The sequence below is a fragment of the Podarcis liolepis genome (assembly GCF_965112155.1).
Source record: "Podarcis liolepis genome assembly, chromosome: 2".
Lineage (NCBI taxonomy): Eukaryota > Metazoa > Chordata > Lepidosauria > Squamata > Lacertidae > Podarcis > Podarcis liolepis.
In genome coordinates, this window is record NC_139555.1 from 51,435,694 (window position 1) to 51,451,203 (window position 15,510).

At 41.6% G+C, this 15,510-nt stretch overlaps 1 protein-coding gene across 6 annotated transcripts in view; it reads left to right on the forward strand.

The window, feature by feature from the left end:
- The window catches only part of SH3PXD2B (SH3 and PX domains 2B), a 116,665-nt gene that overhangs the window by 54,085 nt on the left and 47,070 nt on the right, over positions 1–15,510 (forward strand). For all 6 annotated transcript variants that reach the window (XM_083483488.1, XM_083483490.1, XM_083483489.1 and 3 more), the window contains one exon: positions 12,425–12,501. In XM_083483488.1, the coding sequence (XP_083339614.1) occupies positions 12,425–12,501 (77 nt within the window). The remainder of the gene's footprint in view (positions 1–12,424; positions 12,502–15,510) is intronic.

Sequence of the window (15,510 nt, forward strand, 5' to 3'; positions counted from 1 at the left end):
GTGAGGGTCTTCTGAGTAGTGGCCCCACATATTTGGAGCTTTCCCCTGGAAATGGTATGCATAGCTCTGGTTCTTTAAATTGATGTTTTAGTTCACCTGTTACTGAGATGTTGCATGCTGTGCCTTTAAAATTGCTGTTCTGAGTTTGACATTGGAGTATTCTTACTTATGTGTTTAAATTTCATTATGCTTACAGTCACTTTTGTAAGTTGCCTTTGGAAGACTTTGCTCTGAAAAGCAGTGTAAAAAATTCCTTAAATACATACAAAAGTTAGTTTTCTTCATTCCCAATTGTAGTTTCCTAACTCCTTTCTCGCAATTCCCATATCCTTCGATTCCCCTTACTTGTCCTCTTCCTTGCTGACACTGGAGATGATTTAGCAGAAGGTCAGCAAAGGAAATTTTGCTATATCTGTCACTGAAAACACAGAAGCTTTTAAAGAGATGGTCACAGTGAGGTGTTTAGGTTTAGGAGAGAGCAAGTGAATGGGAACCCCCAAACTGGTACTTCCTGATTTCATTCTAGCACCACTAATTTCAACCATTTTCCTGCTGCTTAAGGTGGAGGGAGTCTTTTGGGCTCGTATGTCTGGTAAAGCCCTTTAAAAGATTCGATTTTGCACCTGAGTGCCTTTTGTATATGTGGGTGTAATTGCAATTTAGCAACCACCATGGCTACTTCCAGGAGGTGCATTCTGGTTCCAGCTGTTCCATAAATTGTGGTATCAGCAAAACAAGCCTAACTCTGGCTTGGATGCAAAGAAAAAAAGTTTGCTGTGCAATTTTCCATGCCAGCAGAGTGGGATTGGGGGTGGGGTGGGGGGCAGGGAGCATCGTACCAGGCCCAACTGACTGCATCCAAGACTTGGAAAAACAGGAATTACATTTCGGCTTCATTCTGTTTCTGAAGCATTGCAACCTATTTTTGGAAAGCAGAGGAAGGCTCGCTTCCAGAAAGGTTGCCCTGACTGGTGTGTTTTGCCTGCTAAATGCCTTCCCGTTTCTTTCTTTTTATGAAATATTTTTACACTGGAAAGCAGGGATGATGGCAAAGTTATCTGAAGCTGAACTCAGAGGAGCTTTTAAAAGTCTGTTCCAAAGGGAATGGAAGCTGTACAAGACCCTGAATCATTCTCTAGCTTGGATTTTAATCCCAGCTGGATACGTTTTACCAGCTTCCCGGGCTCACAAATGCTTTGGGCCCCGGGATGCAGATCTTTCCTGGCCAAGCACAGCCTTTGTCAGCCAGGGGCCATGGGATCTGCGCCTACCAAATCAGTACACCCAACTCAGGCTTGCAGACTCTGCACAGCTCTCTGAGATTGTCCTGGCTGCTCTGGCAGGAGCAAACCCTGAGGTGGAGCAAAATCCCGGCCACTGTCAATGGCCATGTCCCTGCAGCATTCTAAATCTCTCCTTGTGCAAGCCATTGGAGCAACCCTCCTGTGTTTCCAAGACCAAATGGATTGGAAATTCAAGAGAGGAGGGAGAAACAGAATAGCTTATGTACAGCAGAAATGTTTATGTTGGGTGCCCTTCCAACTCTCCCCAAAGAAGAAGCTTGGGAACGGGGTGGGAGACATCTGGGCCAGAGGGGTAGCATATTAAGCATGTAGCCCAATGGTTAATATTACGGAGAAATTAGTCCTATCTGTGTTCCGCCTTTTTTAAAATGGTCACACACACACACACGCCCACACCCTTATAATTTGCTTTTTCTGCATCCCACTCACAATAGCATACTAGCGCTTGAATTTCATTACCAGTGTGGGTATTTGGCTCCTGCTTTCTGTTTCAAATATGCTGCTTTCTGGGAAGCCCTGATTGGTAACATTATACATTGTGGTTTCTGTCGCCTGAAAAAAAAATGTTTCCAGTGATCCTCCCCATCCAGCTGCCTCTAGCATTCTTCACAAAACTATAACACATTCAGACTTGAGGCCTTTGATAGGAACCAAGGAAGCATTTTTGATTCAGCACGCAAAATATTTTTCTTTGGGGAACAAATGCCATTGGTTCTAGTTTTGCTTCTTATAGCAACACCCAAGCAGTTCTTTCCTCCTTCTTTTTTTTAAGTGAAGATTTAGTTTTTTTTGTGTGGGATTACCTCTGAAACCATTAGGAAAGACTTTGGTATTCAGATTTGAAAAAGTTCTCTAAATGCTACCATAAAACTGTTTCTGTAATGGAAATCATTCCCTGTTCCTTTCCTCACTGCTCATGTTATAGATGTGCATTTTTTAAAAGACTGAGCAACCATTATGAGAATGAGGACACTACTATTATTTAGCCAGCAACGAATAGCAGGGGTCTGGGCCTTAAACACTGATATAAACAGGAGCTTCTCTTGTGTGGTGTTTCACCATTTCTATAAGAATGAAGTTTATCAGAGAGTGGGTTTGACCTTGTTCAGAAGTGCGCTACAAAATCTTCTTGAAGTTGCAAGAGTTCAGTGGTACCTCAGTTTAAGAACAGTCCTGTTTACAAATGATTTGGTTTATGAACTCCGCAAAACCGAAAGTAGTGTCCCGGTTTGCAAACTTTACCTCGGTCTAAGAACGGAATCTGAACGGTGGAAGGGCACCGGCGGCAGGAGAACTCATTAGGGAAAGCGCACCTCGGTTTAAGAATGGTTTCAGTTTGAGAACGGACTTCCGGAACGGATTAAGTCTGTAAACCCAGGTACCACTGTATAGAGTTTTCCTCTAGTTACTTCCGGAGGTGGCTCTGTAGTCTGTAGATCCAAGGCAGCCTCCTTTGATTGGAGGAAAGTTGGAAATACTTGGTATGAAAGATTGTATCTTGCACAGTTGGCATTCAACAATATTTAGTTCTTTGGGAATATTGAAAAGTTCTCTCTATGAATCATGAAAACTATTCATGTGCATAACAGCTCAGACCAGCAGAGTCCTGATGTGTTGGTTTAGTTGTGGGTTATGTTTTCTTATGCCACAGGTGTGTGTTTGTTTGCTTTTAATACCCAGATGGCTCTTGCATTGTTTGGAAATGCAGAAGGTAGTATTTCAAGCCTTTGACCAATCTAGTGTCATTTCTTGCTCGGAGCTCTTAGATGTCCAGAATGCAAACTACTTGAAAAATCCATGGAAATATGAATCAAGGTAAAATACCCTGAGGTTTTGCATCATTATTCTCACTCCATTTACACTCTGCTTTAGGGCTAAGCAAAGTTCAAATAAATAGCAGACAAGCCTTTTGAAATGATGGTGAGATGATTTAGTATCATTTGACATTTCCAGCAGATCTGGAGGTCACACAATAAGCTAACATCCATCCTAACAGTACCAGGAAACTTCACAGACCAATAAATTATGATGATGTGATAGGATATTGATCATGTAAGGCGGGGGTGGGAACCTTTATCAGGTTTGACCTCTCATCAGTCTCATGATACTTTCATGACATCGCATGATTGACAGGTAGGTTGTCTCACGCATTTGTCACCTTATGTGGTGTTCTGCAAAGCTCCATTCAGGGGTTTGAAAAAGGCTTATTTCTCCTCTCGCCCTGGAAGGCACATGCAACCAAAGTGAGCAGACTTTCTAAGGTGCCCTGATTTCAGAGGTTTAAAGGAGCAGTGTGAAGTGGCTCCTAAAGGGCTTTGCAAGGTGCCCACGCAGGAAGGACAAATTATATCAAGCTGTAGATTTATTTATTTTTAATAGCCTCTGTCCTGATTCAGATGCTCCATTTCTGGCTTTCTGAACCTTAGTTCAGTACATGAGACCATGTACTCCCTCCTTGCCTCTCACTGTGTTTCTTCCCATTCTTGGTACTTACATCCTGGTTTAATTAAACAACTGTTGTAGTTTAACATCTGTTTCCTAACCAGGACCTCAAACCTACTTCAGCCTAAAATGGTCGTAGGTATGTATAGTTTATTTTTACGTCATGAACTTGCAAAATACATAACTCTGCTCACAAGCTGTGGTAGAATAAGAGGCTGTGCCCTCTTCTGAATGTCCAAGCAACTGTGCAGAATGCCAAGGTGAGTTGGTGGGGAAATTGAAAGAGGGAGACCCCAAGAAAGAAAGAGAGCTGAAACAACAAATGAGCTCCTCTAGATTAGCTATGTGTAATGTCTGCCAAATCTTTCAGGAAGCAGCTTTTATAAGCAGAACTAAGTTTTCCAAACTCCCTATATCCATGGTGATCTAGAGGCTGTTCCCACCAGTGTTTCCTTGAAGGGGCTGGATAGAACTGTATGGAAACAAAACTTTGCCCAAAGCCAAAGTTTTTAACTTTGGCTGTGAAATTGCTTTTGTGGAAGCTTAAGCTGAAGACCATGGCGGACTTCCAAAGGAGAAGATTTAACAGGATAAAAATGTTGAAGTTAGATTGTTATCTGCTTTCTGCCTCCCTCCCATGCTGCACTGCTTGAGATCCTGTTAGCCTTTTTTCCATCAGATTTCTTGAACACTCCCTGTAGAATCATAGCAACTTGGAGGGGGGGGCATGTACTTGTGTTCTTATTTTCCTCAGGCAAAGCTTCAAGTAGAGTTCAGGTGCACCCCCCTCCCCAAGACCAGTGAAAAGTTGAATCTGAACCATTACTGTGCATGACATGATAAGTTTCAGTCTTTGGACTTCTTGGTTCATAGTTCTGTCTCTTAGCCACTGCAGTACATCACCTCCGCATAATAGAATAGTGAGTAGAATTATTAGTACAGCCTTTCGTTTGCTGCCTGGACTGTCTGGACCCAATTAACTTTGATTTTGTTTGCCATTCCACCTTATGCTGTGTCACAACCATGCAGCCCCTTGGCATACATTTAAAATTGTATTGCATTCTCACGGAAGGATGTGTCCCTGTAACCAGCGCTCACAAGGCCATTTAATTTGATGTTGACAGTAGGCCGCTGTGCCACTCTTGTGGCAAGCACTCTTTGAAGCTGTAGCCGCATTGCATATCTGCCTATTCCAGGCAACTAATTTTTCCTCCTGGAAAGAGATGATGTCCATATGTTTAAAAGTGAACTGGAGGCCAAGCCTGGCAGGGTGTAATTTGAGAGGTGATGAAAAGTGTATTTCTTTCAAAAGTGTAAAAGTGGGATGGGAAGAGAATGGTGAGGAAATACAGTCACAGTACGTAATTACATTCAAAGGTATGGCGGGTGCACTTTCTGCATAGAATGCAGCTTCTGCCAAAAGATAACCTTGCTTCCTAAAAAAAGGTGTAGCCAGCTGAATCACTCCCCACCCTGAGTGCTATACAGGTACAAAGAGGGATGGGGCTCACCATCCAACATCTGACAGAAACCCCAGTGATGTGGGGTGGAAAGTTTTCCCTCTATCCTTAAAAATGAGTTGTTTAATAAAATTGCTTGATAACCTAATAATACAGCAAAATAAAATTTTCAGGCCGCCTAGTATGACTTAGTACAATGCTTGTTAAAGATGAAATCAGAGTTGCAGTTAAACTTTTCCAGGCAACTATCTCTAAGGAGAATATATATTTATGCACATAGCTCTTAATGTATGTTAGTATGTTAGCAGCCTTCGCTCCTTTGTGATGAGACAAGAACTGATTTAGTTTGAAAACAGCTCGATAATTACCTAGCAGAAAGTCTGTCTTGACTCTTTTCAGCTGAACTTCTTTCTCTGCTACTAGAGTTTAGCCTTATATTGTTTCCATGTAGGATTTTCCCTAATACTCTCAGATGTTGAAAAAGCAATAACCAAATGAATTGATGTAAGCAAGGAGACTGAGGAAGTTAATGTAATTGGATATTCCTGTGCAGATTTTTCTGGTGTCTTTGACATTCCCCGCTTGGGATGTGAAGCCTTACCTCTTCACTGGGGATTGTACCCATACATAGCTTTGCTGGTTTCCTTTATGTAGCATGCAACCTATTTATCTGATGTCTAAAATGACCCCAGATATTTTTGTTATAATTGCTGGAAATAGTTTTGCATTCCAACCCATGTATACTTTGAGCTTTAAATATTAAAAAAATGTGAGTGGTGGTACTTTGGCTACCCTTTAAATCACGGTACTGATGGGGGACCTTCCAGATATTGTTTGATTCGATCTCCCATTAGTCCTATTAGCCAACATGAGCAGTGATTAGGGATGATGGAAGCTGTATTCCAGTGACATGGAGGGCCACAGGTTCAACAATATTTGGAGCTTGCCATATTGGCTACTGAAACAACTTAGCTAATTGAAATGATTGCCTTTTGGGAAACGGCTAACTTGCAGTTTCTTAAAGTGACAAACTTGAAATCTTTTAATAGTTGACTTTGTAAGGAGCGGGCTTTTAAAACAGCTATACATTATTTTGTGATTGAGAGAGAGGTTTTAAAAAGCAAATAAACAGACCTTTTCTATCCCTGCCCTTTGAATGCTCAGATAAGAAGCCTCTTGAGCAGGCATTTTGGTACATGGAACCGTCCAAGGAAGGGAATATAAATGGCTAAATGATTAAAGGATTTGCGATTGCAATCTGCCTTGTCTGTCTCTAGAAACTGAAGTTGTTTGTTCTAATGTAGAAGTTCTTCACATATGGCATATGATGCAATTTGTGGTAGATTTACAAACCTCACCATTGCTGTGCTCTCCATCACTCCTATTTCAAAGCTTGGATGCTTAGTCCAGCTCTTTTCAACTGACCAGGATTGCTGCCTTGGAAATCCTCTGTTGTGGGAATGCAAGTGCTTATAATCCATTTTCAGAACAGCACAAACCTAAATAGCAACATTTCCACACATTGGCATTGCCCGCTTTAGAAATAAAGACAACATTTTATACCTGAAGCTATTATACTTGCAGATGTCGAATGTAAAATTGAGAACAAGTCAAATCTCATTAGGAATAAGGAAGCATATTTGTATGAGTATCTTTTAAAGGACTTGGCTTTGAACTCTTTCCTAAACACAGTGCTGATGTTTCTGTTTCATGGTTTTCTTTCTTGCAGAGTTGTGCTGAAAGTAAATGGCTAAATTGTGCAGAAATACATTCTTTTTTTTAAAAAAAAAAGTATGGGGTCAGTTCATGTCATAAAAATGTGGCCTGAATAATTGGAGGGTGCCTGCCTCTTTCAAGATTGCTTCTTTAATATTTATGTCTCTTGGAAGGTTTTGTGTGTGGGACATTAATGATTGCCTTTGCAAAGGAAATCGCTGCAAAGGGGAGAAGGCTACTGTGGTGATTTTTTTTAAAGTGTAACTGCCTTGAGACTTCAGAATAGGGCAGGGCATTGTATATAAATAAAATGCCTGCTCCTTGGAGTGGAGGGAGAAGGAGCCAGTAGCATTTCTACATCTTAAGATGTTGGCAGAGTTCCTGTATCTGTCACTTCCCCTAGCAGACAAGGAGTGGAGAAATTTTGTGTATATTTATGACTAGCTGGCTTCTTACAAACTCTGCTATATACCTTTATTTAATTTATCAGGTTAAAACACTCAACTGCTCTCTATATACATAAATTGATTAGAATGTTTTTAAATATTTCTAGGAAATTTGTAATATTCATATTTGCAAGGCTATATTAAAGGCTTGCTTGTAACTAAACTATAAACAAATCTTGACGTTACTGGAAATCCCTTGTTTGTTTGACTTGTATGCTACTTAATACAACAAAATCTCTAAACTGTTTGCATAAAGTATGGTATCACGAGCTATAAATAAATACATAATATCAAAATGCATTAGTAACCCAGTAAAATATTTCGTGAAAAATTACTACAGAAATGTTCCAGCCGTGTGATCAGAAAATAGAGACACAGAAAGGCTGAAGAAATGAGCATGTTTTTTGTAGGCATTTAAAGCCAGCACAGTGGAAGCTTCCCAAATAGTGTTCTAGACTCTGAAAGAACCTGCTTTTGTTCTATCACATTATGATACACTATAATGGTCTGGCCATCAGAGCCTTCTCTAAAGGGTGTACAGTTTGTCTGGATCTGTACAAAGGAAGGTGGTCCTAAATTGTTTTGGCTTTAAAAGTCAGTAACAAAGAATGCTCCAACTACCGCACAATTGCACTCATTTCACACATTAGCAAGGTTATGCTTAAAATTCTACAAGGCAGGCTTAAGCAATATGTGGACCGAGAACTCCCAGAAGTGCAAGCTGGATTTCAAAGGGGCAGAGGAACCAGAGACCAAATTGCAAACATGCACTGGATTATGGAGAAAGCTAGAGAGTTCCAGAAAGACATCTACTTCTGCTTCATTGACTATGCAAAAGCCTTTGACTGTGTCGACCACAGCAAACTATGGCAAGTTCTTAAAGAAATGGGAGTGCCTGATCACTTCATCTGGCTCCTGAGAAATCTCTATGTGGGACAAGAAGCTACAGTTAGAACTGGATATGGAACAACTGATTGGTTCAAAATTGGGAAAGGAGTACGGCAAGGCTGTATATTGTCTCCCTGCTTATTTAACTTATATGCAGAATTCATCATGCAAAAGGCTGGGCTGGATGAATCCCAAGCCGGAATTAAGATCGCTGGAAGAAATATCAACAACCTCAGATATGCAGATGACACAACCTTGATGGCAGAAAGTGAGGAGGAATTAAAGAACCTTTTATTGAGGGTGAAAGAGGAGAGCGCAAAATATGGTCTGAAGCTCAACATCAAAAAAACGAAGATCATGGCCACTGGTCCCATCACCTCCTGGCAAATAGAAGGGGAAGAAATGGAGGCAGTGAGAGATTTTACTTTCTTGGGCTCCATGATCACTGCAGATGGTGACAGCAGCCACAAAATTAAAAGACGCCTGCTCCTTGGGAGAAAGGCGATGGCAAACCTAGACAGCATCTTAAAAAGTAGAGACATCACCTTACCAACAAAGGTCCGTATAGTTAAAGCCAAGGTTTTCCCAGTAGTGATGTGTGGAAGTGAAAGCTGGACCATAAAAAAGGCTGATCGCCGAAGAATTGATGCCTTTGAATTATGGTGCTGGAGGAGACTCTTGAGAGTCCCATGGACTGCAAGAAGATCAAACCTATCCATTCTTAAGGAAATCAGCCCTGAGTGGTCACTGGAAGGACAGATCGTGAAGCTGAGGCTCCAATACTTTGGCCACCTCATGAGAAGAGAAGGCTCCCTGGAAAAGACCCTGATGTTGGGAAAGATCGAGGGCACAAGGAGAAGGGGACGACAGAGGACGAGATGGTTGGACAGTGTTCTCGAAGCTACAAATATGAGTCTGACCAAACTGTGGGAGGCAGTGGAAGACAGAAGTGCCTGGCGTGCTCTGGTCCATGGTGTCATGAAGAGTCGGACACGACTAAACGACTAAACAACAACAAAACCTTGAAAATGACTAATGGGCAGCTGGTGCTTTTTTCTCTTTTTTAACGCAAATGACACATGTGTACAGTAAGTTGCCTCACTCAGCACTCTAGTGCTGAATTTTGCACGGGCTGCGACCTCTGGAGCAGGTGCAAGGATCGTCCCACATATAATGCAGTGCCGTAGCCTAATTGCGAGGTTGCCAATGCGTAGGCCACAATAGACAAACGATTCCTGTACAGCAGGGGTGCACAACCTGTGGCCCTCCAGATGTTGTTGGACCACACCTCCCATCATCCCTGATCACTGGCTATGCTGGCTGGGGCTGATGGAAGTTGTAGTCCAGAAACATCGGGAGGGCTGCAGGTTGTGCACCTGGTACTATACAGGAAAGGGACTATTTGTTGTGCCAGCCGAAGTTGGTAGTAGGCGTTATGAGCCACAGATATCATCACCTGGGCCTCTTGATGGCTGAGATGGTTCCAGGAGCACACCCAAAGTGCATGCCTTTTTCTACAGAGAGAGTGGAACTCCATCCAGAAAAGATAAATAACCCAGGTCCTGTACCTGGGGACCACTCAACCATAAGATCTTTGTCTTGTCCGGATCCGTTCTCATTAATTAGCCCCACATACAGTAATAAAAATGTGGCACTAATGTTGTTTAAACTGTATCAGACCAGATTAATTGGTACAGGAAGCATAGCGGTGTGTCTTTCACCAGCTGAAAATGTGAGAACTGTGTTCTGCTTTCTGTGAGTCCTCACAGAGCACTTGTGCTTTTCCTACTCTATTGTCTGCTGCCTTAAAAACCCCCCACAAAAGTTTAAAAGAATGCAATATCTCTGGATCAAATAGAAAAGCCATAATGCTCATGGATGTGTTGAAGAAATGAACATGCATTACTGTGATTGCTTGTGCAAATGGCTAGAGAGATTAACTGGCCATTTACTCTGATTGCTTGCATGTTTTATGTGCACATCAATAAGAAAATGTGAGTTATAAATTTTCTTTCAACTCTGGTGACTGAGTGAATCTTGGAGAGACGCCAACCCAATTGCTGTCTGAGTTCTAAATATAGAAAGAAGCACTGCTGACCCTAGTTACTGGAATATCCAGTTTCTACCAACTGAAAAAATATAATGAAAATTCCATGATGATTTTAGTTGATGTAGTGGCACATTACATTTTATAATTTGTGGCCACAGAGAATTTGGACGAAAATTCTTGTCAATAAAACAAAGGCCCCACCCCCAAAATAATGAAATTTCTTCCATTGTGGATATAAGAAAGGAGCCAGCATCTTAAACTTCTTGTGAAGGACTTAAACTTGTGAAGGACTTCTTCACAATCTTGCTTGACTTGCTGACAGATTGATTCAAATTTCCATGTTCCTTGCTTCAGAACTGCAGCTACGATGGTGGGAAACTTCATATGGGCTGTTGAACTTGGAAGAAAAAGTTGTGAACGCCTTTTCTACTACATCATATTTTTTGAAAAGTTACTCCTTTGCGGAACTCCTGTGCAGTTGTCATTCAGGCTCTGTACACAGACTCTTCCCTCAATGGGGTGGTTCAAACATTCAGGAGTCATCAGATCCAATTGGGGTACAGTCCTGCATGGTGCTATGCAACTTCAGAAGGCAAACAGACCATCATTAATTCGAAAACACTTGACTATCATAATTTCTTCTTTGAATTTGCAAAGCTAGCTCATTGGGCAAATAGATTCTAGGCTAGCTGTCTGCCCCTCCACCTGTGATAACTCTTACTAGTCAAGAGCTTGACATAAACATGTGCTCAAATAGATAAGGACAGAGTTATTTCAGCCCGGGCTGGCTCAATAAACTTTGCTGCCTGAGATGAAGGACAATATGGCACCCTTCCCCAAGGCACATACAGAAGCCAGCTGGACTGGTGGAATGAAAAGACAGTTTCTTCTACTGCAGCTGAAGACAGCAGGCTAGTGTAGCAGGCCACATGGCACTCCGAGCTCTGTCCTCCTGAGGCAGCTGTCTCACTTAGGGCAGGACCTGTCTATAGTAAGCATCTTTGAATGTTTCCGTTGGTCCTCTCTCTTGGAGTACATACAGTGCACGTGTACATGAAAAGGAGTGTTGGCTTTCTTAGTTCAATGCCACTCACACTGGAGCAACAACTCACGTCTTACTTCCATCTTAAAGTATATACATTCTCACCTTACAAGCATGACAGTTTTGTGGTCACCTATCCAAAAAGGCAGAAAAGAAAATGGAGCAAGCTTTTATGGACTGGGATCACCATTGCCTTTTTGTTCCAGCAGGAACATCCAGACAAAGCAGTTTTACTTGTTATAAGGGGCAGGTGCACTTGTTGCAGGGAGCATCTTGGTATATCTGTGGCAAAAACTGTAAATCACTGATACACATACTTACAGTCAAGCCTTCCACACATATCTACAGGGGTATTTTAAGGAATACATAGCTGTGGTTTTCACCTTGGGTTTGCTGCAGGAAACTCCAATATAACTCTGGTGTACCTGCTGCAAACAGGTTTGCTCTGTAGTATGAGTCAACAGATTAGGCTTCCTTCCCTTCTCTCTCTTTTGTTTGTTTATCTTGATTGCTGCTAACTGCTGTTTTATTTCTTATTGGGGTTTTTTAAATGCTAGTTTTTGAGCAACATTAATAGTATTTTTTTAAAAAGGTGTAGTTGAAAAGGTTTTTTAAATAAATAAAAATTCATCGGTTTGCATTTCTATCCTGTCTGATAATGCACACACACACACACCCTGTTCCACTATCCTTAGTCATAACTAATTTCTGTTGAAATCAACCAGGCAATGTTCCAACAGGGAAGAAGCATTCAACAAATAACACTGTGAACTTGGAAAAAAGAACTAATTTATATTTTTAGAGTTTCCACAATCCCTGATGGAATGAATGGCCAGCAATCTAAAATCACAGCTATGAATGAAATTATATTCATGGGATTATGTTAATGCGATTTGCTTCTTCCAGTGTAACATTTGCTTTGCCATGTGTCTGAATGCCCTTATGGGATATGTCTGTGCTTGAGCCACTGAATAAAGATAGCAATCAAGGAGTTCTTTGAGAAGTGAGGTTCTAATGAACCAGAGGATTGCCCAAACAAGCAGTGACTTGCATTGTTCTTGTCTCTCATTCCGTAGGCAAGATCCTCTTCCGCCGAAGCCACATTCGTGATGTTGCTATCAAGCGTCTTATACCCATTGATGAGTACTGCAAGGTGAGTGGTGTTTTCTTCCAAGTTTTGTGCTGATTGTTGAGATACATTGTTTGCAGCTGGTTCCAGTACAGCAGCCTTCCCTGCTCTAGTAATCTCCAGGTGTTTTGGACTACAGTTCCCATCATACTTGTGGTCATGCTGGCTGGGGCTGTTTGGGTCCTGTAGTCCCAAACATCTGGAGGGCACCAGATACAGAGTAAGTCACCTTTTCTGTTTTGTCTTATGATATGCTACCATAGCTTGTGTTAATGCATTTTCACTTGAGTAAGAACTCATCAACGATGACATTGAATGTTTCTTACTCTGCAGACTTACCCACAGAGTAGTTTTGCTGACATAATGAAGCACTTTGGACATTTACAATGCACTACATAAATGCTTAATAACAGTGCTTTTGTCTAGGAAAAGAAAGTGCTGGTACTCACCATGACCCCCCTTTCTCTCTCCTGTCCCCCCTCAATTAAGTGAAGCCCCACTTTGTGCCCCCCTCACTTCTTCAGTCTCTCCCCCCACCTTACCCTGTCTGCTCTTCACATCCACCCAGCATCCTGCCTTCCAGCGTACCATTGAGTCCCATCAAAAAAAAGCGCTTACTAAGATAAATAATAAATGTTGCCGTTGTTTGTTATTTGGAAAAATGCCTTTTCATGCCAAGTGACAACTGCTCTCATTGTTTCTTAAAGATGATTGCTTTGTTGGTAACCAGGCTCCCTCTGTCAAATGAAAGCAACTGCCTTTAATGGTTTCAAAATGAAAATCGATGTGTTAGGTTAGCCTACTCCCCTTTTGAAATAGCTTAGTTCAAATGGAATCTCACTTGAATATTATTCAGACTGCCTCCTTCAGTCCCATTATAGTAATCCAGGGGTCAGCAAACTTTTTCAGCAGGGGGCCAGTCCACTGTCCCTCAGACCTTGTGGGGGACCGGACTATATTTGGGGGGGGGGAGAATGAATGAATGAACGAATTCCTTCCTGTGCCCCATAAATAACCCAGACATGCATTTTAAATAAAAGGACACTTTCTACTCAGGTAAAAACACGCTGATTCCTGGACCATCCACGGGCTGAATTTAGAAGGCGATTGGGCCGGATCCGACCCCCAGGCCTTAGTTTGCCTACCCATGTACTAGTCATTAGAACAGAGATGCTTCTCAGTTTAGTATGGAAGGAAATAAGAAGCACCTATGGAACGGGGGTGTACACATGTGCATGCTAGTGCAGGAACACATATAAATATTTTTAATTAAAAACACAAAGAAATGGCACAGTTCTGCAGGGATGGAATTGGTAGGACTTGCAACTAGGGGCTGATGGGATGGAAAAGTCAAAAGCCTGCATTGGATTCTGCAGAAGGGGAGTGGTGGTGTTGGTCATAGGGATGCTTAAGCCAGAAAAAAGCACAGTGTGCATTGCCCCATATTTCTGGGTAAGATACCCCAGTGGTCATTCAATTTATATGCTATCACTAATCAAAATTATATTGCAACTGTTTCTTATATTGAATTCTCTAGGTTTTTAACCTTTTGAAGTTATATATGCATTAAATAATTAGGATATCATTATCTTCCCTTTATCTCTCCTACAATCTGGGGAAGTCTCTTTGAAATTGTGTGTGTGTGTGCTTGTTTTGTTTTATCATATTTGTGTTTTTTGTGTTGGGGTTGCTCTTATAATCTGTAGTAAAATGTGTGTGAAATACATGTATGTGTGTATGCAATTTTCATTCATTCAGCTTCTGATATGCTTGTTCCTCTTGTCACGGAATAGGTTAAAATATGCCCAAATAGGCACACCTGTGTACACACACATTTGCTTTTAAAGAGGAAGGAAGTCCATAGGTGATGAGGCAGCAGCTGGCTCCTGCAAAACAATGCTATTGATGACATTAAATTTAACAAATCCATTTGACTTTCTATCATCTATAATGTTGTAGATGTGATCTAACTGCCTTAGTATTTCTTTCTTTTAGTTAATGATAACCAGGTAACCAAGACTGCACTCTTGGCCTTCCAACAGCTGACGCTTAACTCTGTATTTGCTAACAGGGAAGGATGGGTGTGTAGGCTCACACAAGGAAGCCTGGCTTGCCATGATATGGACACCACTCTAGCAGTACAACTTATCTGCTGCTGTTTTTCCATGCTTTTCGCAAGGCAAACCACCACAGGGAGGAAAATTGTATTCCAACTGAGCACAGATAAATAAATCACATAGATGACTGTGGTTTGTGGATATACAGCAAATGCTGAGCGTTACAAGAATTAATTGCGACCACATCCTTTTCAGAAGCTGCATAAGCAACAATCACTCCACTTCTCTTCTTTGCTTGCTTGGGAAAGGAGGGGAAAGCATCATTTCCCAGTACAATCTTTCAGAATCATAGAAATGTAGAGTTGCGTGGGACCCTTAGGGTCATCTAGTCCAGCCCCTGAAGTGCAGGAATCTCAGTTAGATTATACATGACAGATAGCTATTCAACCTCTGCTTACAAATCTCCAAGAGAGAAGAGTTCAGCACCTCTCTTGGGAGTCAGTTGAACAACTCTTATTGTCAAAAAGTTATTCCTGATGTTTAGTTGGAATCTCCTTTCTTGTAACTTGAATCCATTGGTTTGTTCCCTAGCCTCCGGTATGTGTGAGTGGGCTGGTTGAGAATGGCTTTCTTTCTCCTCCACCAGCCTGTTTGCATGCTGGCTGCAGAAAAAGGGAAGCTCACTCCTCAGTCCTTTTCCTGCTATACCAGCCTGTTTGTTAGAAAGCAATTCCACACCTGTTAAGACACTAGTCCACTGCACTTCCACGTTGGCTATGAGGAGGATATCTGAAATATTTGTAGGCTACGTTTTAAGGTCAGCACCCTCAAGATGACTTCTAACATGTGGCTCCACAATATATAATGAGTACTAAATTGAAAACCATAAAACACACAAAAATAACTTAGAATCATAGAATCATAGAGTTGGAATAGACCACAAGGGCCATCGAGTCCAACCCCCTGCCAAGCAGGA